This window comes from Perna viridis, chromosome 13 (genome assembly GCF_037379345.1).
Source record: "Perna viridis isolate PV_CMFRI_1.1 ecotype Kerala chromosome 13, ASM3737934v1, whole genome shotgun sequence".
NCBI lineage: Eukaryota > Metazoa > Mollusca > Bivalvia > Mytilida > Mytilidae > Perna > Perna viridis.
The window spans coordinates 25,849,929-25,874,832 of NC_142457.1; the positions used below are offsets into that span (position 1 = coordinate 25,849,929).

At 32.3% G+C, this 24,904-nt stretch overlaps 2 protein-coding genes across 14 annotated transcripts in view; one reads left to right on the forward strand and one right to left on the reverse strand.

Moving 5' to 3' along the window:
- The window catches only part of LOC148600104 (uncharacterized), a 319,707-nt gene that overhangs the window by 135,988 nt on the left and 158,815 nt on the right, over positions 1-24,904 (forward strand). The window lies entirely within an intron of this gene.
- LOC148600109 (uncharacterized) overlaps positions 1-24,904 on the reverse strand; it is a 138,410-nt gene that overhangs the window by 39,808 nt on the left and 73,698 nt on the right. For 4 of the 5 annotated variants that reach the window (XM_088557460.1, XM_088557459.1, XM_088557458.1 and 1 more), the window contains exons 37-41: positions 23,946-24,245; positions 23,181-23,480; positions 22,567-22,848; positions 20,756-21,058; positions 15,884-15,916 (exon numbers count right to left, since the gene is read on the reverse strand). In XM_088557460.1, coding sequence (XP_088413586.1) covers positions 15,884-15,916; positions 20,756-21,058; positions 22,567-22,848; positions 23,181-23,480; positions 23,946-24,245 — 1,218 coding nt within the window. The remainder of the gene's footprint in view (positions 1-15,883; positions 15,917-20,755; positions 21,059-22,566; positions 22,849-23,180; positions 23,481-23,945; positions 24,246-24,904) is intronic. The other variant, XM_088557461.1, reaches the window with a different exon arrangement.

The following is a 24,904-nucleotide window of genomic DNA, read 5'->3' on the forward strand; positions in this document are numbered from 1 at the left end:
ATAACATTGTAGAAAAGAAGGATGGTAAAATATGGGATTACAGGGGTGTACCGTTCCATGAGCCTGCATTAAGTGTTTCAAACCTCTGTGAGTAAAATTTCACTATTATTCATTGATCAAAAAGGATAATTTTGGATGTACAATCCATTCTCCAGTGTCTTGCTATATTGTGAAAACTTTCAAAAATTATTAGAATGCTTTTAAAGTAAAAAAGACATGAAATCATTTTCAAGCAGATGGGTCCTTAATGTACGTTTCAAATCAACATCGCAAGTAATTTACAATTTCTATGCAGTTTTCAAGTAATTCTCAAGTAAATGAATGTTTTACATGTGTTTATTTACTTATCCAGGAAAATATATTGTAACATGCTTAAAATAACTAAAAACTTAGTCAAAAATTGTCTTAATTGATACTATAGGCCTCCATGGTCAAATATGTCACAAAATTTGCAACTAAGGTCAAACTTCGTGCATATTCTGAACTTTAATTCCATGTTACACATTTATGCAGTGGTTTTGTCAGCAAATTGAAACATAATCTACAGAATATCATGTAGTATTCAATTTATTTGATTAATTTCATTTCCAGGGCTGACGAAAATATAAATCCAAAACACTCCTTAATCAATTGAAACTTCCTTAACCAAAACATAAGATGATACATCTGACCATAGTTTCGGCAATATTTGATTGTCTTGAGGGAGAGAAGTGATATTCAAGGTTTTAAGGTCCAGTAGAAATACAATGTATAGGTGGATCTAAGGGGCCTCTAATGTTTGAAAACTTCAGCTAACTATATATAACATCACTGAAAAACACTGGCCAAAGGCAGCCACCATCCCACCCCATTACAAAATTTCTGAATCCATCAATGATTGCATGGAAAAGTCAGACACCTGTTCATTTTCTCCAAAGGTACAGGTGCTATATATAGAAATAAATCACGAAAACTCCATTCTATCACTGTTTTGTTTTGGGCTGGCCATTTACATCACAATGTTTTACCACGGACAGGCCATTTACATCACACTGTTTTACCTGGTGCGAAGGGTTAAATAACAACATAACTGGCCAGCCCATGTTAAAACAATTGATAAAATGGAGTTTGTGTGATTTATTTCGATTCTAATAGGACTAGTTTCTTTATATGTTTTTAAAAGACTCAGCCCATGTGTTGGTCATGTGTTTATCACTTTTTTTAACATGACTGTGGTCTGAAGAGCTTTGAAGCACGTCAAATAAGAATTTCCAATAGAAAACAGACAGGTTTCATCAACAGTTATGTACAGTAAACCTTTCTAAACTGAATGTTTGGATTAAACAAGTTTCACTGAATAAGAGAAATACATGTAGGTGTATCTCCAAATATTTCATAAATCTTAATCATCAACAAATCATTGAAGTTAGTCACATTATTGATGAAGTCAAGAGAAAAACTGTTTTAAAACTGACAAAAAACTTATCCTTGATTGAAATTATAAAAATGATCATCAGAAACAAAAATAGAGTGTTTTAAGAACCAATTTCAGGGGAGGGTTACACACAAAACACACATATTACCCTAACTTTCCAGCATACATCCCAATCAATCGGCAGCAGCCATATTGTGTGTAGTGAAACACATGTGTTACATCTAAATAAAGTGAGCACATCCAAAGTTCATCTGATACAGGGGCTTCCCAGGGGTATTACAATAGTAAAGAGGCACCATGCAGGGAAGAAATTATGACAATTTGCTAATTAGACCTTGAATCACTGGGATGATAGCATGATAAATGTTTACATAATAGATAAATAGATAATATCTGACTATGAAGCAAATTGTTTGTTTTCATTTTTGCTTGCTTGTACATTTATTTGTATACCTGGAATTCTGTACAGCATGTGTTATATTGTATCATACTTTTTTTCAGAAGATGAGTTTCAAATTCTAAACCATTTAAATTTGCTTTGTTTTAAGCATTAATTGGATTGATATAAAGGGACGAACTTAAAAAAAAGGGTCTGATTTAGACAAGTTTTTTAATAATTCATGGTTTGGTTCAGACAGGTGTCACTGTTGTACTTTCAAAGGAAATTTTAAAAAAAAATTAGTAAGAAATAAATTTCAAAAAAGGAAAATTTTTATATTATCAGAAATAGTATGTAGAAAAATGATTAAATTCAAATTCATTCATTAGTTAGTTCTTATAGAAGATTACCGAAAAGGATGACTGGGCCCTGTCAGCCACTATCCCACTTCTTTACAAAATGAAAGACTCTTTGATGCTAACTGCAGAGTATGATGATGTTAATATATTGTTATGTCTTATTGTGAGTCTATTAGACAATTATAAATTTGCTATATGTTTTATCTTTTTATCTTTTATATATATGTATAATTTTGGAAATAAATCAAACCTTCTTCATGATATCTCAGTCATCTTCAGTGATCACCAATGTGTTTGTTACATAACATTATTTACATAACACAGATGGGAAATTATCCACAGAGACTAATTAACTCTCTGACCTTGAGTGACCTTCAGACATATTTAATAACACTATATTAACAATATTTATGGAAGATTTGACTCAGACTTAAATCTTAAAGAAAGAATCTTGGATTTAAAAAGGGATATAAACCTTATTGATGCATGTACTTCAAGGAAGTAATTTATACATGTATCAAATGCTGTGAACCCCTTAATAACACTATTTAGAAAAAAAAAAAAAAAACTTCAAAAGGGGGTTCCAACCCCTGGAAACCCCAAAATCTGCCAATGCATGCATACAAAGCGCAATCAAGAATTTTTAAATTAGAATGAAGCATTTAAGTACCAGTCTTTATAAAAATCAGACAGGAGGTGGCTCATGCATGTCTAAAACCCACCAAATTCAAATTTTATTTCTTAGTCAGAATCAGTTACAGACCACATAACCCGTCATAGCTCTTCATTTGGATGTTGCGCCTTTGAGATAAAATTTATACAGACTGTACATGAAATTAGCACTTTGCAAGAGTTATCATTCTTGATTTTTTTTCCATTAGGTTGATTTAAGTGGGAGATAGAGGTACGATTTTCTCAAAAGTACAGATCTGAATATGGAAAGGACAACTGTTAAGTAAAAATGTAGCATATGTAGATTGAAAAAGTACTGTTTGTTTGTTGGGTTTTTCTTCACTATGAATCACTCTAATATGGACAGTGTCTGAATTTTATATGGACTGTTACTTAAAATAGAAAAGTTTGCCTTGACATCTCTGACAGTACCTTACGCCAACACAGGTCAATGTCAGCAAAGATTTCAAGTTATGTTATAATAATTACTCCACAACATACAAACATCAAAAGCTTTTGTCATAATTACATTTATGTTTGGTGTTTTTTTTCACTATGTCTGAATTTTACATGGACTGGTACTTAACATAGAAAAGTTTGCCTTAACATCTGTGACGTACCTTACGCCAACAAAAATCAATGTCAGCAAGGATTTCATGTTACATTATTATATAGATAACAGTGTTTTATCCAATGTTCCCACTGTAATAAATTTTGATAATTTACACTGTGAAATGAATTCGGTAATTTCACTCTTGGACTTTCTCCCGCCAAACATCACAACATAGATATCAATCTGCCAATCACAGAATTTAAAATTCATGTTGAAAATATTGATAAATTATGAAGAAAATCTATATAATAAATAGGATAATCAATTGGTTATTGTGAATAACCAAAATATTATCAATTGTGCCAAGAACGCTTGAAGATTTAACTCGTGCGCGGAACAAATTCCGCACACTCTTTAAATCTAGGCGTTCTTCGGCACTCTTGATAATATTTTGGTTATTCATTCTCACCAATTAATTATCCTATAAGTAATTACTCCACAACATACAAACATCAAAAGCCTTTGTCATAATTATATTTATGTTTGGTGGTTTTTTTCACTATGTCTGAATTTTACATGGACTGGTACTTAACACTGACAAGTTTGCCTTGACATCTGTGACAGTACCTTACACCAACACAGATCAACGTCAGCACGGATTTCAAGTTATGTTATAGTAATTACTCCACAACATACAAACATCAAAAGCCTTTGTCATTTACAGCCTATTCCTAGCAACTACCATTAAACTAGAGTCATTATTGGCTTCTATTTAGAACATAGTTGTTAAAAAACTTTCCATTGTAAAAACATGCAGCTGATTTGAATTTCATGTGTCTGGGTTCACTGTCTTTTCTCTCTACTTTGCCTGGGTTTCTATCCCATTTCTTACAATTTTACCTCAAATGTGTCTGTTCTTTAAGGAGGTAGACCTAGGGTAAGGGACATTACTCTTGAAATTAGTGATATGCTTGTATTAGTTCAATTTCACCAAATGCTATCAAGCTTTCTTTTGAAATAGAAGGAAATCAGTCAAAGTTACTCTGATGCTTGCATAAGATTGATGTAAAATGCTGAATACAAACATTCCAATGATCTGTACTAGTTGTGTCCCTTACCCTAGGTCTACCTCCTCAAATGGACAGATTCAGGATTTTGAGTGAAAGGCAGTGCTGATTGCCAAATACGGCAATTCAAAAGTCTTGAATTATATGTCCTACTAAATAAGAATTTAAATATGTTTTATTAACTTTATGTGAATATTCTCAAAAACTGATTTGTGCAATGCTTGCTTTTTTTGTGTTTCAACCTATGTATTACAAATTTTACTCCATCCCTACCTAAATTCCCATATTTGCTTAAAAAATCTTTTTTAGATAAAATTTGCATCAATTTATAAAGGTCTGATTATTAACACTGAACCTCAAAAATGTGAATAAAAAACTTAACTAAAAAGCAAGAAGAACTATCCAGTGAGGAAAATACAACCAGGAAGATCAAAAGGACAACAGTCTTAAGGAATAAATTAATACATAATGTACATACTGAAATGTCTATTTTCAGTGCTATAGTCTAAACCCCACAAGGGCAGATCTAAAAATTTTGAAAAAGGGGGGGGGGGTGGTTACAGACAGGTTCAGAAAACAGAGGGTCCAAGTCATTATTTGTTCATTTTTTCAAAAATATTGCATGGAATTCACAGAATCTGCACCATGAAAACTGACTTTTTCAACATATCATAGTTTTCCTTTCCTCTTTTGTCTACCCTGGACTTGACCTTGCAGGTGTTTCTAGAAAAGCAGAGGACGCGTACCCTACTCATGCACCTGGTCAATGCTTCCATTTTTTAGTGAAGACCAGTTGCTCATTTATTTTTGTTACTTTGTACGTATTATTTTGGTTATTTTACGTCCTTTGTTGTGAGTGTCTGTTTTCCACGTCTGGTCTTTGTCCCTGGATTACATTCTTTAGATTTCTGCTACTATCTTAGTTCCCTTGATTCCTGTTTTCAACAAAAAGGAGGGGTTCTAACCCCTAGAACACTTCTTGACTTATCAATGCTCTAAAATTAAGAAATGAAAAACCAAAAAAAAAAAGAAAACAAATATTGTGCAAATAACATAACAACAATCAAACCCCTCTAGGCTTAATGCCATCTAACGACTTGTGTATGGACCGTAATTGGGCTGACTGACAGAATATATTTTTCCAGGAATCATTAATCAATGGGACACCATTAAACAGTATGTCATATTAAAGAAACTAAAAGCTAATGACAGAGAGTCCAATTTAGGGAATGTCCTGGGTTCAGCCAAACCTTTCCATAAATTCTGACTAAATTATGATTACGGCCACTGCAATGTTCCAATGATTGTTTGACCTTGGTAAGATATTTATTGCCACACTTATACCTGTGTCCCAATTTAGCAACACATCATTTATCATGACATCTGAGAAATTTATCTCATTTTTTTGCACAAAACTTGATAATAACCCAAAGCAATGCCCTAGAGAATCCATAACCTTGGAAAAATATTTATTGGTGTACAAATGTCTTACTTTAGAAACACATCATTTATCAGGAAACAGACAACTTGACAAAGAAGTAATAGCTTGTTACATAAGGCACCATGTAATTCATGGAGTGGAGTCATTGCATGGATATGTCAATGTGGATTCAAAGAGTAGATAATTGGGTTAGAACTTTCAGTGTTATTTCTAAGTAACATATTGAGGGTGTAAATTGTAATATTTTGAATAGTCAAAGTTAATTAAACCAGGAACTTTTAATCTCACATTGAAATGCAATTGGTCATTCAGCATTTTGATTAAACTTCTTTCAGTGTATTTTTCTGAGATAAAAGAACAGCGTTCCAATGTACCCCGGGAAATAAAAAAAAAGTCCAGAAAATTTAAAACTCACTGAAATTGTCTACGTCCAAAGGCCATTACTTCCCTAAAAATCAATCAACCATAACCACAGTCTAACTTAATTTGTAACTTCTCATAGTAAGACTACATACAAAATATAACATCAATTGGTAATTTAAAAGCATTACAAAAAAAATTAGGGGACAAAAATTAGGGAAAACAATGCTGTATACTTTGCAAGTTTCAAATTTGTTTTGTATTTAATAAATGACCGAAAAGCAAAATAAGAAATTTCCACTTTAAAATTCCACTCTGTAAATTGCATTATGCCACCAAGAAGGAAGATAAAACGTATCCTTACTAACTGTACAAAATCACTCATCCTGTCATTATGGAACTCTCTTGATGTATCAGACAGACATTAATATTTGTGTTTTTCTTGCCATAATATTGTATAGAATGTAAAGATAAACTATGTATTATCTATTTTCTTTCTCTGTAATTGAAGTGTAGTACACATTTAATATAAGATGCTACCACCAGTGGTATGGAATTCCATAAAAGGTCAAGGGTCAGGGATCATGGGTACCCACAATAAGACATAACAATATATTAACATCATCATTCTCTGTGATTGAAGTATAGTATTATTTTAAGATGTTAGTACCAGCAGTATGGAATTCCTTCAGAAGTCAGGGGTAATTACAATAAGACATAATAGTATATTCTGAGGATAATTATTAAATATAAAGAACAAGAACACAGCACAGGAAATTTTGAGCAATTAGAACACAAGTATCAAATGCATGAACCATACCTGATGTTCACCTTTGTAACAATTCATTTGGAAGTTTTTTCTCCATTGCCGCAATCTCATGTTGGAGATTGTTATGTAAAAGCAAATTTTGATGTCAAAATGCAATTACTTAGTATTTTTCACAGAAAATGAACATAATTATAGTGTTAACATACTACACTCAAGGAGGTAGACCTATGGTAAAGTCTTATAAATCATTGGAAAGTTTGAATTCACCATTTTACATCAATCTCATGTAAGCATCAAAGTAACTTGGACTGATTTCATTCTGTTTCAAAGGAGAGCTTGAAAGGCTTTGATGAAATTGAATATGATACAAACATATCACTGATTTCAAGAGTTATATCCCTTACCCTAGGTCTACCTCCTTAACCAAACAACTGAGATCAAACAAATAAACAGCTGCGATAAACAACATAATGCATCCACCCATCCCTATTCTTGTTGCATGTTCAAAATCCCATAGTTTTGAGATGAACTAGAAAAAACTCCAAATTCAAATGGAGTTAAATATTCAATCATTAATTTGGATTATCCCCTATCAGAATCCTCCAACAAAAATTGTAAACTTTCACGCACATCTTAATATGATGACAACTAGATGAACAGACAGACACACAGTATGATTTTTATAATACCCCCAAACTTTCTTAGCTGCAGTCAGGAGGTACCAAAAGTGGAATAAATAGAAAAACTAAAGGGAGCTTCCTAAAATATATATAATACCTGAAAACTACACAAGTCATCATCCTGTGAATTTCTCTATAGTTATAAATATGGCCTTTAAACATGAGTACATGCCATACACATCTGGAAATTCAGAATTTGAAGGAAGAGTAATAAAGAAGAAGAGTTACCCTAATTTATCATGTGAATGATTGTCCAAGTAATAAAACACAAGATGTGTTAATGAGATACAGCTGATTGGGTGTAAACTGACCATTCTAATAAACACTCAACACAACATCAATGTCATTACTTTCAGTAAATATTAGGCCACACAAATTGATTCTTTGTTTAAGGCCAGGTCAATATTAATATATGATCCAGCTGACCCTCATAATCAAGGTAAAGGTCATTACTGTCAGTTTATGTTAGGCCACACCACAGGTAATTCTTTGGATTTTAGGCCAGGCCATAATGAGATGTAACTGGTTCAATTTAAGCAGACTGATCACATCCAATAATTTTAGGCCACATCAACTGATTTTTCAGTTTATGGCCTGAAAATAAAGTACAGTGAGAAACAACTTGATGTAGATCTTGACTAACAATCACTAAACCAAACAAACTATTTCTTCATTTTAAAAGAGAGTAAAAAATTACTATACAGGGCAGATAATAACTGATGTTAATTAGGCCACACAAGCTTAAAGCAAGGCCATAACATACAATGAGATACAGCTTGTGTGTAGACTAATCACCATAATAAAAGATCATCTTACATTTTAAAGTAAGGCCACACAAACTGATTCTTCTATTGTCAGGCTAGGCTATAAAGTATAGTGAGAAAAAACTTGGGTGTAGACTAATATCAATGATGTAAAGCCAAACCAACTCATTCCTGTTTTTTTTTCAGGCTAGGCCATAAAATATAGTGAGAAAAAACTTGGGTTCAGACAATTATCAATGATGTAAAGCCACACCAACTGATTCCTGTTTTTTTTTTCAGATTAGGCCATAAAGTATAGTGAGAAAAAAACTTTGGGTGTAGACTAATATCAATGATGTAAGGCTACACTAACTGATTCTTCTTATTGTAGGCCAGACCATAAAATGTTATGAACTACAGCTGAATGGGTATTAACTGGCCATAACACAAGATCAACAAACAATGTTAGAATGTTAGGCCATGCCAACTGATTCTTGTTTTTAAAACAAGGCTGTAAAGTAAAATGAGACAAAGCTAATGAGTGAAGGCTAACTCTAATAAACCTTAAAGATCAAGGCAATTACTGACAGATGATATTACAAGATTATTTTCAAAGACAGCAGAAAATTAATTATGTATTTCTTAAAGAAAAGTCTTCCTGAACACTGGATAAGACTGAGATTTTGGACCAGGTCATTAAATACAATGAGAAACATAATCTAATTTATGTATGTAGACTGATTTTAAACAAACATTACAACAAAAGGTTTTCATTGGGGGTCCAGAAATTTTGAAAATGGGAAACCCATTTACTTGGATTAAAGGGGGAGGCTCAAGTGATTTCCAGTTTTTCTTGGATATGCCTATGGTTTTACTGTCATTTAAGGAGGTAGACCTAGGGTAAGGGGTATAACTCTTGAAATCAGTGTTATGTCTGTATCATAATCAACTTTTCCAAAGCCTTTCAAGCTTTCATTTGAAACAGAATGAAATCAATCCAAGTTACATGAGATTGATATAAAGAGCCTGCATACAAACGTTCCAATTATTTCAAGAGTTGAGTCCCTTACCTTAGGTCTACCTCCTTAAGACTCCAAGACAACATAAACTGAATCATGGGTTACCGGATCAAGCAATTACATGTATAAGCTTATGGGCTATAAAAAGAGTAATCAAGGGAACCAAGGTTATAGTGGTAATCAAAAGAATGTAATCCAGGGACAAAGACCAGACATGGAAAACAGACATACACAACAAAGAACATAAAGTAACTAAAATCATACATACAAAGTAACAAAAGATAATGAGCAACTCGGACTCCACTAAAAACTGGGAGCATGGACCAGGTGCACCGGTAGGGTAAGCGTCCTCTGCTTTTCTAGAAACACCCGCCGAGTGTGTTTAAATGGGCCAATGTTCAAGGCCATTAGTGTCAAAGTTTACTAATTATTTGATTCTTCAGCCAAGCCATAAAAAATCATTGAATACACATGGATTTTGTTATAAACTTTACTTGTAATACATTATGCAAATATAAGAACTATTCTCCAGTTTCTTTCAGCTCATTTTGAACAAGAATTCCAGAATTAGAATCTAATAGACAAGTCAATTCTGTAAAAAAACACTTGAAAACCGAATTTCAAAAGGAACCCATCAATGACAGAATCATCAAAATCAGATCAATAATACACAATAGCTACTTCTGTCAACTCTAATTATTTCACCTATTTTCTATCTTTTAGTGCCCTTTTTTTAAAGGTGGTGGGGCAAAAATCTGCACATTTTAACTATAGGATCCTTGTTATAAAAAAATATGTCAAAATTTCAATATGATCTAATAAGTTTACTCACATTATTGTATAAGCAAAGAAAGTTAATGGATGCTACACAACAATGACAGCAGTGGAATAGTACCAAAAATTTTGCAGTTGTGTAAAAAAACTCTAACCAAAGAACAATTCATAAACATCTGCCTAACCAAGAATCAGACAAACTAAGAACCAAGAATATCATTTGAAAATTAACCACAATTTATTACATAGCAGTCCAACTAAGTATCAGGTGAAATTAGAACTAAGTGTATCATTCGAAAATTGGTCAGTTATCTTTCGAAATGATATAAGGTAGCTTGGGAAATATAATTTATGGAAAAGATAATTATTTTTCATATGGAGCCTTTTTGTTCAAGGTTTTTGCATGAAATGCAAAATAGGATTTATCTCCCTTTGATAGGAAATGATGGTGCATTCTAATGACTTTTTTTACCACATATAGTAGAAAGATTATAAGAGACCTCATGGGTTACAATATTTTAATGCATTCTTAATAATGTACTATTTTGTAAATGTGTTTGAACATATATATTTGTATTTGTCATAAAAATAAGAAGTGATCTCATCCCACAAGCTTGCTTCTTATGAAGCCAGTTATGTAATGCATTACCTGAGAATATTTTTTTTCTCAATTTTCTTTGCTAAAATAACATGAAAGGCAAAAATGATCAGCAATCAATATCTGATATGAAATCATGAAAAAGTGACAGTCATGTAATTCCAATACTATTTGTTCTGCATGTTTTAAAAGAAAGTTTTGTATTACATTTGTAGATCCAGAATGCAAATCAATAGTTCATCTTACTTCCCTATCTTAAATTTTCCACCATTTTCGACTTGTGCAAAGTACAATTATTGCTTTTTTAAATTGTACAGGCACGTTCAAGATTTTACATTTAAGTGATGCATAAATGTCAGTTTATTATCGTTCAATAAAGGTAAAGAATAGAAGAAAGAATAGATATGGTGAAACACAACAAATGCATCATCGAATAACCTCTATAAACATAGTAAATATAGAGATCACCAAAAGGTCTACAATAAGTGTAAATATACCTTAAAATACGCTCTGTTACCACGGCAACAAAAGTAATGAAATCCATGATAACACTCCTTCAAAATCAACAAAAAACAACTTAGACTTTGGTTATGGTTGATTGATTTTTAGGGAAGTTATGGCTCTTGGACGTAGAAAATTTCAGTGAATTTAAAATTATCTGCACTTTTTTTTATTTCCCAGGGGACATTGGAACACTGTTCTTTTATCTGTCAGAAAAATACATTGAAAGAAGTTTAATCAAAATGCTGAACATCCAACTGCATTTCAACGTGAGATTAAAAGTTCCTGGTTTAATTAACTTTGACTATTCAAAATATTACAATTTACACCCTCAATATGTTACTTAGAAATAACACTGAAAGTTTTAACCCAACTATCTACTCTTCGAATCCACATTGACATATCCATGCAATGACTCCACTCCATGAATTACATGGTGCCTTATGTAACAAGCAATTACTTCTTTGTCAAGTTGTCTGTTCCATGATAAATGATGTGTTGCTAAAGTAGGACATTTGTACACCAATAAACATGAAGGCACCTTAATGACCAACATTGATGTTATGGCGATATTATTCATTTCTAACCAAGTATTATGATGCAAGCACAGCAGAAAACTTGAAAATAGTGGACAAACATCCGAAATTTTACAAAATTAGTCTAAGGCAACGAGGTATTTTCTCAGGTCAAAATGGTGAAATGTGACTATATCTATGACTGTAAACCTGATACCACTCAACATGCCCTTTTTGATAATTCAACAACACGTCAAAATGCCATTTTTTAGGACATGCACCTCGTCCTTTTAAAATCCTAGCTAGAAAACTATTATATTATGAATCTCTAGATATTTTCATTTTGATTGAGTGTATAGTTTTTGACACAGTATAAACACTGCACACAAAATACAATTTCCCTCTGGATGAACATATTCTAACCTAATACTTTTTTTTTCTACATATTTTTTGTTTTCTTTTCAAGGGCAAAGAATGTTAAAATTATCTCCCCTGTTTTCTGCCAGGAAGCCATCATGTACTTATGTGTGTCACATCTCTTTTGATTTGTTTTAATTTTTGTATTAATCTGAAAGTTCTTTTTCTGATTTTTTTTTTATGGTTGAAAAAAATCGATAACTGTAAACATAATAGTTTTGCTATTCTTGAGTTGGAAAAGAACAGTGTGAAAAAAAAAATACTTGCAAAACTGATCTGTACCATAATATAAATTAATTTGAGATAAATACAATAATCTGGTTAAAATAATTTTGTTATATCTCAAAGGATAAAAAAAATATTGACACGTCCACATTCAGTTAAATTCAGAGCTACTTTTTACATGTTGAAAGATGAAAATATGTTTTAAAATTAATTTATAAGAATTGGCTATGATAAAAATTTTGACTATTGAAAAATAACATAAATTTTCCATGTGCATATTTTGTTTAATAAAAAATATGCACATGGAAAATTTATGCTATTTTTCCAGAGACAAAATTTTTATCATAGCCAATTCTTAAATAATGCTTATCTTTTTTTTTGACACATTGAATATTGATCACTTGACAGAATCCACAACAATTAGCAACCACCAAATGTAATACATTTACAGTTAGATTTCTCACTTTTTTGGTTCTGTTATCCTAATGAGTATACATTTGTATTAAGTGTCAGTCTTTGTAAAGTCAGGCAGCGGGTGAAACATGGTATAAAAAAACCCACCGTTTTGATAGTGTAATTTGACTGTTTGCACCATCAGAATCAAGGAAAAAAACAAGATTTTCCATATGATGTTGGTGCATTGAGATATAATTTTATTGAAATGCACTGTAAATCAACATTTAAAGGGCAGATAACTCTGCCAAAAACCTCATTTTTCTAACATTCTATTGAAAAATTTACAAGCAAATCCAGTGATGCAGAGAGATCAAATGATGTTCTTTTCAAATAGAGAAAGCATCATCGAGTGAAATTATATTGTCAGATCGGTGGGGTTTTGACATGCATGTTTCGGATTTCTCCCATTTTGCCTGATTCTTACAAATACTTACACTTAATAACATTTCTCTATATATGGTACCTGCTCCAAGCAATGAAAATTTCAGTAAATGAGACGTAACTCTGTTTATGTCCATAAAAGAATTATATGGTATGCTTGAAAACATAATATTGCCAAATAATACATGAGCTTTTTGGTGAGTTCATTACTTTTGATGAAACTAAATAACAAGAGATGATCCCAACTCCTTTACAATTAGAAATTCATTTTACAAATGCAGGCATACAAGAGTTATCTGCTATTTACATGAATAATATTTCCTTTAAAACAGAAACTTTGTAAAGGTTTATGTGAAACAATGTCTTTTTTAGCAAAAATAATTTCTTCATACAACTTATAACTTAAAAAAAAAAACCTTTTTTTCACTCCTATGGCCATTAATATATTAATCAGTATGTGCTGTTTTCTGTAGGCTGACATTATTTTTAAAATTTTAAATACAGAGATCATTATCATATTCATTCAATGCATTTTTCCTGCTTTAAGGAAAGACAACTACAAATGGGAAATGATTCTTTAAACAGCTCTACAGTAATTAATCAGTGTGGCTTCTTGTTCCTCCACAAATCTACACCTGAAATATGATGGACAGACATACCATCAGACAGACAGTCAGACCAAAAAAATATCTTTACTGCCCAACTATTTGGAAAGGCACGACCTCATATGTTTATATACAAACAATGTCACAAATGCAATATTTCTTCAAATTTCCTCAACTTCTTTAAAAGTTAACTATCTTACAGTACTCCCATCATTTTTTAGTAAACTGTTACTTTTAAAAGTTTTAGTTTGTTTCTACAAGAATAAGTGAGCAATAATTAACACATTAAAAGTAAAAATAAACATAATTAATAGAGAGAGAACGGTGTGAGAACCTTCAAGCTAGTAAGAAAGATATTAATAGCAATGTACACTCATAACATAATGATAAGATTTCAGAAAAGAGCATAAAATACAGGTCTGAAAATAGAATAAAAAATGGAATGGGACTGGTTCATTTTGGGAGGATTCAAAGTTCTATGGAATTATAGGAAAAATCTGGAATAAATTCATCTACAAACTTCTTATTCTAATGCAATATCTGGTGTAATTTTGAATACCATTGGAAAAAGTGGTAAATTTCAGATTTTATATATTTCTCAATATTGACACACTCAATTTGAAAAAAAATACCCAACATTTACACAAATATTTTCAAAAGCTGCATTAGAATAGAATGAATGTACTGTATTTAATGGTTTGTTGCTATAAATTTGGATTTGAAGTTAAAAAAATGTTTTTACTGAAGCTTTGTCAGTCAACTTAATTTGCAACCATAAAATCCATAATTAATGCCAAAAATCTTCAAATGCAGTACAGCACATAACCTTCAAATTAAAAACTCTCGGAATAAGAAATATCAGATTGAAAAATTCATATCTAATAAGGCATATTCCCATACAGTATAGGAACAGCCAGTCTCCTCTTTACAACACAAACATATTCTAATATATTATTTGAGAGAAAAGTAAAGTAAATGCAAATAATTATTAAAAGTCTTATTCGCTGATTTAAAAAAAACAAGAGCTTGATAATTTGCAATGTGATAGAAACATTTAATACTAGTATAAGTTTCCAGTTCAAAAAAAGACATTGGAAATTAATGCTTCTGAAGTATAATCTGAACAACTTAACATCACCAAGATCCAGAATTGAGTAAAAGAAAATAATCAGACATTTATATTCAAGAGGAAAACAGGGAATATATTGGGTGTAGGATAAAGGAGAAAAAAGGTAAGTTTTCACAGAAAGATGGGGACAAGTTTTAAAATGTTCCAGTTTATATTGCATGCCAAGAGAAAGGTAACTTGAGAAAAAAGATTAAAACTTGCACTTTGTACATGCTTAATGAGACAATGGGGCAATCCAGTGATTAAGAGTACTTGAACAGTTCATGCTGTTTTCATAAATCTTCCATTAATTATGAGTGAACAAAGTTATTAATTTCATTAATTTGTAAGTTATGAATTTATATGAATTTATATGGCTATATGCAGAGTTATCTCCCCTGCTACTATAAACTGACTTCGTCATCTCCCTTGCTACTGAAAATTGACTGGGTTACCTCCCCCTTTTGTTGAAACCAATATAGCCATATACATAATGTCTTTTTAACTGAAAATGTAAAGGTATTAAGACCATCTTCCTGTTTGATCTTTCTTTTTCATTCCAATTAAAATCCCATGAAATTTTCTTTCTCTTTTCCACATTTTTTAATGATCCTTTAAGAACTAAATCCAAAATTCAAGATTAAATAGAAAGATATTGGTCTTCCATGTTATTCAAGTTGTTCAAGCATTTGTTTCAAAACATAAAAAAAATGATTTTTTTTAAATGGTTGTAAACATATTTTTTACTTGAAACAAAGCTTGAACATCAGAAATGAGAATTTGATTAAAAACCAACAAAATAAAACAAACAGCCATTGAACAGAACATTTTGAACGAGTTTTTTTACCGTGTAGGGCATCCAGCAACTCCGAATATATGTCTGAAAGATCAAAATATATATTATAATTTCTATACAAACAACTAATGGGGGGTTCAACTTTTATTTGCAAACAAAACTAATAAATTACTTCAAACAGTATCATATTGCACATTATTACACATTACTGCATACCAGACTATTGCAATATAAACCATTCCAGAAACAAATCGTTGAAATTTTTCACAGCCTTCCCCCCAAAATACTTAAGACCTGTTAACATTCAAATATGATAAATTTTATGACATTTTTGTTAATTTGAATCTAAATCTCATCAGTTTCTGAAAAGGTCCAATTTATACATATCAGACTTCATCTATAGTGGAATTTATTGCAAAAAATACTATTGCACTATTTTGCACCATAAACAATTCGAAAGTATACATTTGTATTTTAGACTACTATATATTGCAATTAGGGGAATGATCTAGCTAAAATATTTAGGGACAACTTGAAAGACTTCGAAAAATAATTAAATATATTAGTATCACAGAGTAGAATTCTCGTGCACAGGAAAAATGTTATATTCCAACAGGTCAAGAATTTAAAGTCAAAAGAACGTCATAATGGTTAAACACATAGGACTCTACAACACAATAACAATCACAGTTGGACATTATACACAATTTAGCATAGGATATATATTTTTCAAACTAAGATTTAGTATAAGTCACATAAAGTACAACAGATAAAAGTATGTATACTCTACAAGTAATCTGTGGTAACAAAACCCTGGACAAAAAAGAAATTATTCTGAAATCATTTTTTTTTCATTTCTTATTCAAATTAATCAACAGGCAATGCACATACAAGTATTACTGAAATGTTCTCAAAATTCTTTCTTTTAAAGGGTACAGTATACAAAAAAGAATTTCATTTAAAAAATCACATGTAGAATTAAGCAGCTGACTGAACATTCAAAAGTATAATATGATTTTTCAAAAAGTGAAAAAATGTATTTATTTTACACAAACAACTAAAGCATGGATTTCTTTACACGTACAGTTAAGCCCAGCAGCATAGCACAAATAAAAAAAAATTTAATGGCATTTAAATTTACAAAGCTGCAAAATAATGATCAAACGCACCTTTATAATAAAAAAGAAAATTTTGCATCAATTTCATTTGATTATCATTTGATTTCAATATTTAATAAAATATGTATTTTTAATTCAACACTGATTTGTTCACATTAAGTAGCTGTCTTTGTAAGAATCATGCAAAATCTGAAAAAATATGATACAACTCAAAAAAGGGTACATATTTTTATTTTTGTAATTAAGTTGTTTTATGGGTCTATACTATAAAATGAGTAATTATTCATTCAAATCTTCCTGCTCTTAGGAGATAATCAACATTGAAAGTCCAGTAGATTCTATTGTATTTGAACGTCACTTACAGAGTTTATTCCCTCAATTTTGAAATCTACAGTGCATTCTACATAATTTTTATCTCTTAAGAGTACAGATTACATGAAAAACCACATGTTACTTTCTGTTTACTACGACATTTCAAACAAAATATCAAAAATAAAAAAATATGTAGGTTTTTTACCCATGAATCACATTTTGCATCATTCTTAGCTGGAGTGCTACTTAACATTTAAACACAGCATAACACTATTGCAAGTAAAAATTTGATTCCAAAAGCAGCAAAGTGAAAGTCAGGCGCACCTTTGAAAAATAGATAAAAATAGAACTTTACCTTGATGATATAATCCTTGAAATAGAAAGCTGCTAAAACATACATTAATGGAAAGACATAGAGTTAAGAAATAAATATCAAAATAAAAAATAAATACTAAAATTCTACTAACAACAAATATATATACAGAATTTTTACAAAAATAGGCCATCAGGAAAATATAGTACAAAAGTAAAAATAGAAGGGTTATCTCGGTAACATACTAAGAAATAAAAGCATTATTAATAAAAAGCACTCAATTATGAGAATGTACAATTTTTTTTTCAAGAACAAGCTTAAGGTATAGTACTATAATAACAGGATAAATAAACAAATAAATAATGATAAATAACAAAAGGATATAAGTTATTTAAAATTATATATATCAAAACTTAGCCTAATGAAAATTTATTATATTATTTTTGAAAAATACATTTAAAAAAATGTTTGGCATCATCCTAATTTTAGGCAATGAAACTAGAGAATAATTATGAAGCAAATTTAAATATAGCTAAATAAAAAATGCAGGATATTTGTCACATCTATTTTTTTTCTATTAAAAAATTGATAAAGGTTATAATAAAATATCAATGAAAATACAAATATAATGGAAAAGGTGAAATACACAACAAACACAAAAACAAAAAACATCACATATCAACAAACTATTTAAAACCTTTTAACACCACATCAAAAAAGAATAAACTATTCTATGTCTACCTACACAAAGTATAACAATCCATAAATTGTTGGATCATTTACGAAAATTTCCAGGTTTCCTCTTAAAATTAAAATCTAACGCCTTAACAAACAAGTACATAAAGTGATCTGTCCACCAAATGGCTTACAGGATTTCTCCATTTGATAATACACTATCCTGACTCAAAAACATACATCAGTCCAATAATCTTTGACATTGTTCTTTCTCACAAATTTAAAATTAGAAACTTAAACATTCCAAAGTTTTGCTTATCTTTGTCTTAATATTAATATAAACTACATACATTTTCATCAAACATCTAATTATCTCATATCTGTCAGTTTTTACTACTTGTTTTCTTGCATATTAACAAATGATACAAAAAAGAAGACGAAAACAATAAATTTACATACAAAACATATTTTCACTCTTTACTGCTTCCTAGAAAAACATTGTATACATCACTCCTCACACCTTGAAATGATAAACAGAAAACAATAATCGAGGACAAACAAATATTTTCAAAATTTTGATATTCCATAGTTGTCTCTAACAGATATTTTAGGCCAAATGTTTCTTAAATCTTCCTACTATAGACTTGATCCAAGCTGGTTTGTCACGCTCCATCACTTCTGATGGTTTAGGTAAGTAACCACGTGATGATCCGGCACTCGAAAGGGAGGATGCACGGTGTCTACCGCCAGGAACCATAGGATTTCTGCTTGACCCAGAACTACTTATTGAAGATGTCCTCATACGGGGTGGCAAGTGGTGACCTGACCCAGCACTGCTAATTGAGGATGCCCTCTCTCTAACTATATAGACAGTATCTGATGGAGCAGGGCTCGATGCCTTTGATCGAGGAGGGGATATGGTTCTAGCAGGAGTTGCCCTTGAAGGACTGAACTTTCTGGTAGAGGGAGGAGTCTTAGTAAGAGAAGGTGCAGGAGTTGTGCTTCTGCTCACAGGAGTGGCATCTCTGAAGCATTTTGTCTTTGGCACATACGATGTGTAGGAAACATTCTTTTTAGGTTTCGGCAGAGAGTCAGTAGACAGCACTGAAGACCTTCTTGGTCTTGTTAATCTGCTTTCTTCTGGTATAGGAACAGAGCTACCAGAGGCAGCTGACAAACTCCTCATTCTAGAGGCATGTCTGTAAGTTGAGCCCATTGGCAAGTCAATTAACCCTGGGGAAGTACTTCTCTGGTATTTAGCAGATGCAGATCGTCCTGCAGAGCCAGTGACAGATCGACTTCTCGATCTAGAGCTAAAGGCTGATCTGGTATCAACTCCTGGTTTGTGAAACTTTATGTCTGTTGAAACTGAGTAACTCCTACGAGGAAGTGAGGACAGATCAGTTAGACTTCCTCGTCTATCATAAGACTGGTTCCGATTAACTGACTGCATGAATTTCGACATTGTGCTCGAGATATTGGCTGATACTCCAATTGGGGGTAGAGAAGGAGCTCGACTCACTGAACGTCTTTGTGTTATACTAGAAGAGCGTGATGCAGTATCATGGTAGACTGATTGACCAATCAGTGAAAGGGAACCATGGCGTGACTCAGACCGACTTCTGTCTTCCTTTATTTCTGATCTAAGTGGAGATTTCTCTTTTGACATTGATTCACCATGCCATGAGGAAGATCTACGGGACACCTCTTCCATTTTTGGTGGTGATGGCTTTCTCTCTTGTTTTCCCTGCATTGGAATTGAAGATTCTCTCTTGGAGTACATCCTGCGGTCTCTAAATCTGGAGGAAACAGAGTTAGATGAGGCAGTATGCCTTGGCATTGGTGATGGACTCTCACGTCTTCTAAACTGAATGTCATTTATCCTTGTGCGTAATGCAATATCATCCAGTGTGTAACTGCTTGGTCTTGGGCGATACAAATCAGATGCAGATCTCTGATATGGTCTTATAGGCTTAGGAGTTGATATCTCTCTGCTAGGAGTACCTCTTGTTGGTGTGCTTCTGCTTGGAGTTCGTGAGTAAGGTCTGTAGTCAACTGACGATCCTCTAATGCTTGTCAGGTCAACCATACTACTACTCATGCTATTATAAGTGGACTTTGGCATGGGTTTTGGTTCAAACCTACGGAACTTGTCAAGTGTGGACATAAAATCTGCCTTCTTTTCAGTTTTAGCAACTCTAGGGTTTTTCTGTTCTGTCATGAACTTATCTCTCCTTGACCTTGGGCTTAGAGGAGGTAGATCCACTTTTCCAAAGTTTTTCAGCCCTTCTTCAAACTTCTTGACCTGTTGAAGCAATGCACTCTTTCTTTTATCTAGTTGTTGTATATTGTCTAAGAATTTTTGCTGCTTAGATCTAAGATTGTTAGTACTAATTGGTGCTACATTCTGGCTAGGTCGTGCTACAATGGGTGCACTTTTAGGCGTGCTACGATTACTGCTAGCACTACGATAAGGAATATATGAGGTTAAAAACTGGGACTCACTTGGTCTGCGGAAAACAGAGATGTGTTGGGAGGGTTGGGAAAGGCCAGAGGGAAACTCTCCACGGATTCTAAACACATAATCCTGGTTCCGTTGAAGGTTCTTCACTTTGTATTTGGTATCTGAGATTCCACTGGCAACAGGGACCCAGTCATATCTTGGCAGCTGCTGAGCCTCTATCAGGTAAGCAAGAGGCTTCTCATCATAACCAAATGCTGGGATGTCAACCATACGCCATCTAAGATCTACAGAATCGTCATCAACATCTACGACATCAACACCAGCTAAAGGCAAGCGTGGAATCACTGAAATATACAGCAAATAATTAAGATCAGGATCATATACTAGGCAATGGCATACAAAAGTCATGGTGACAGAGAATCAGTGATGTCCTATATACATAGGTAGTCTGAAATATAAATGGTTTCTAAATATGATTAGAAATGACATACATAATTGGGGAAAGACTGCTTGAACTTACAATGCAGGTATAGAGGGGTGTCCAAGAACGACTTCACCAATAAAGTGGCTATAAAGAGTACAAATATATTTAAAATAGCTTTGTCCCTCAAAGCAAAGTAAAAAAATATTCAAATTAGAAATAATTAAAAATATACACAGAGTTCAAATGCATAAGAGATAATATTATCCTGATCTTGAAATGACAAGAGAGTACAGCATTAACAGGACACTGAAAAATACATAAAAACATGAAAAACAATACAAAATCTGCTTTATACAAGGAAAATGTCTCTGAAATTAAAATAACATCTTCATTTGCCAACTTGTAACTGTGATAATAATGACTTTCTACAAGCTAAAACTAGCCTTTAGAGTCTTTCAAAATATGTTTTATATCTTCATGCACACCAACATATGATTCTATGATGCACAAACTTCCAATAAAATTGCATCAAAATCTCTTTAATGGATTAGCTCTTGATTTCCTTGTATTCAGTTTTTAGATGAAAAATATTTTATTCAGTTCACTACATTGTGTATGTAGAAAGCCTTTGTTTCCTGTTTCCACATTCTGGCCATGTTTTCAGATTGTGATGTATTTGAATTGTCAAAGTTCTGGCCATGTTTTCAGATTGTGATGTATTTGAATTGTCCAAGTTCTGGCCATGTTTTCAGATTAAGATGTATTTGAATTGTCCAAGTTCTGGCCATGTTTTCAGATATGTGATGTATTTGAATTGTCCAAGTTCTGGCCATGTTTTCAGATATGTGATGTATTTGAATTGTCCAAGTTCTGGCCATGTTTTCAGATATGTGATGTATTTGAATTGTCAAAGTTCTGGCCAGGTTTTCAGATATGTGATGTATTTGAATTGTCCAAGTTCTGGCCAGGTTTTCAGATATGTGATGTATTTGAATTGTCAAAGTTCTGGCCAGGTTTTCAGATATGTGATGTATTTGAATTGTCCAAGTTCTGGCCATGTTTTCAGATATGTGATGTATTTGAATTGTCCAAGTTCTGCCCAGGTTTTCAGATATGTGATGTATTTGAATTGTCCAATTGTTCATGCTTTGATATTATTTTGCTGATATTTAACAGGAGCTTTATTTAATTAATATTCAAAATTACCTAAAATGCAATTGGTGCAGACTTGAAAGTATCATCTGCTATCTATACTCTAGTGTAACCATGCTTATTTTATACATGTACTATACATATAGTCCAGTTTTTCAAATTCACTTAATTCAACTTGATTTAAAACAAACATTTTTTATAACTGTAGCACCTAAACTTAAGCAGCATTTATCAACAAAAAGAAAAGTACAGAGAGACAGGGATAAAACAGTTTACCTGATCTCCTATAAAGAGGTACAGAATAGACATAATCCGTCGGACCTTGTTCTGTGATTCCACGAAGTCTGAACTCGTAATCATTCTTTGGTTTCAGACCTGTAACTTTGTGTGTTGTACCATAGACATCAGTTGTAACAGAGCGCCAGTCTTTGGCTGATGTTTCTTTCATTTCTAGTTTGTATCTCCTAGGTGGTGTTCTTCCTGGGTATGGTTGCCATGACAACCTTACTGAGTCTGATTCCACATCATACAGTTGAGGTCTTGTGATGGGAGCTCGTGCTAAAAAAGTTTAGTACATTATCAGAATTCAAAATAGTTTCTTTAAGTGCAAAGGAGTTGTAGCATAGACAAATATTTTCCTTCAAAACAATTTGTTCTTAAATTGACAAGCACAAAAAAAAGCATATGTGTCAAACAGTTAGGAATTTCTCCCAGATCATTAATCTTAAAAGTGAATATTTCAATTTATGTCAATTTCATAATCAAACAAAATGAAACTAAATGAAATTTTGAAGATAATTTTTGGAATTTTTTTCCTATCACCACATAGAAAACTGTATACTTCTATTAAAATTGTCAAAGGAAAAACTTAATGACCTATGAACTCTCACCTCTGAACTTTCCAGTTGATACAGGGTATGATGGTTCACTCAAAACACTCTCAGCCTGTGCTCTAATTCTAAGGATGTAATCATTCTCTGGTGACAATCCCGTCAATCTGTAGTTGGTATCAGGGATATCAGCCGCAAGTTGTCTCCAGGTGCGTTTGATTGGTTCCCAGCTTTCAATGTGGTACTTAACAGGTTTGTTGTCAAATGGTGTGTGTGACCTTCTCTTCCATTGCAGCATGAGTGAAGATCTTGTCTCATCAAAGTCTGTAATTTCTGGTATGTCAATTGGAGAACTGAAGTCTACAACAAAACAGAGTAGACTAGGTATCAACTATCTACATACCCATAAAGAAGAAGCTAAATATTTCATCACTTCAAAAAAAGTAATTTTATTTATGGTTATCAATACAAAAATGTATTAACTAAGTAGATATTTACAAAAAATCAGGAGAAAGCAGACACATTTACTTAAGTAATTCTGTGGAAACAAATGAAAATCTCTTGGTCCCTAATTTTTTATTGGTTTGGGTCATAACCCTCAAAATCAATCCATAGCTGAAATTTGTGCCATGAAATCTTTTGAACAATTCACATAAGTCCATAACTTATACTCAAACTTTATAACATAATTTATTTTGCATTTATATAAGTTACTTCAATAACATTTGAAAATTTTGCTATTTGCACAGATTTACACTGTTCTACCAACATGAAAAGCAAGAAGTGTAAAATTTAAGCAACCACCATAAGTGTACATGTATTTACCTGAAAGCCTTGTAAGTCTGACAGTATTTGTGGGTTGGCTGAGGCCATAAATATTTTCTGCCTGTACACGGAAAGCATAGTCTCTATCTGGATTGAGATTGGTCACATGGTATGATGTGTATGGTATACGTCTGTAGAGAGGACGCCAGGTCATTGAAGGAGGCTCCTGGACATAGATTGTATAGGTCACTGGCGAGTCACCAAGGTAATATGGGACATCTGCTGGTCTCCATGACAACATCAGTGAACCATGACCAATGTCATAAATCATTGGTTCTTCTTTTGGCATTGTTGGTGGAACTGGAAAAAAAAAGAAATGGTGTTCATATAACTAATATTACAAACCCCAATCATCATCATCATCATTTCATTCTGGAAATTTCTCAATTTATTCTGTAGTTACAACATGTAATTTGCACAAAGAACAAATGGACTAAAAGGATTATACCTCAATAGAGAACTCCTAAGCCAAGCAAGAATAAGATTTCATGTTAACATTTAAAGAACAGTAAAATTTTATCTAAGCATATTGGAAATTTCCCATTTTGTGGCAGTGTAAGATTCTTATCCCAAATTTTAAAATCAATTTTATCATCATTACCACATCTGAGAATGCCCTGATTGTTGCTGTTACTTTGTACGTGTACCTATAAAAATGTTATTTTTCACTTTTAAAATTGTGATGTCACCATCACTACATGTTTGATCTCATCCTAGGATGAAATACAAGTCTCACATGGCTGAAAGTAGGAATACTATTTTCTCACTAAAGAGACAAGGCTTTTTCCCAAGGGTGAGATAATATGTGATGTTTGTGACATGAGATTAAAGCGTTTTAGGACACCTTGTAAATTCAAAGGAATTTCAGCAAGCAAGAATTGGCACACCAATAACAAAATCAATTTTAAAAGTGTGATAAAGAATCAAACTCACCAGAAAATGCAAGACTAGGAAATCTC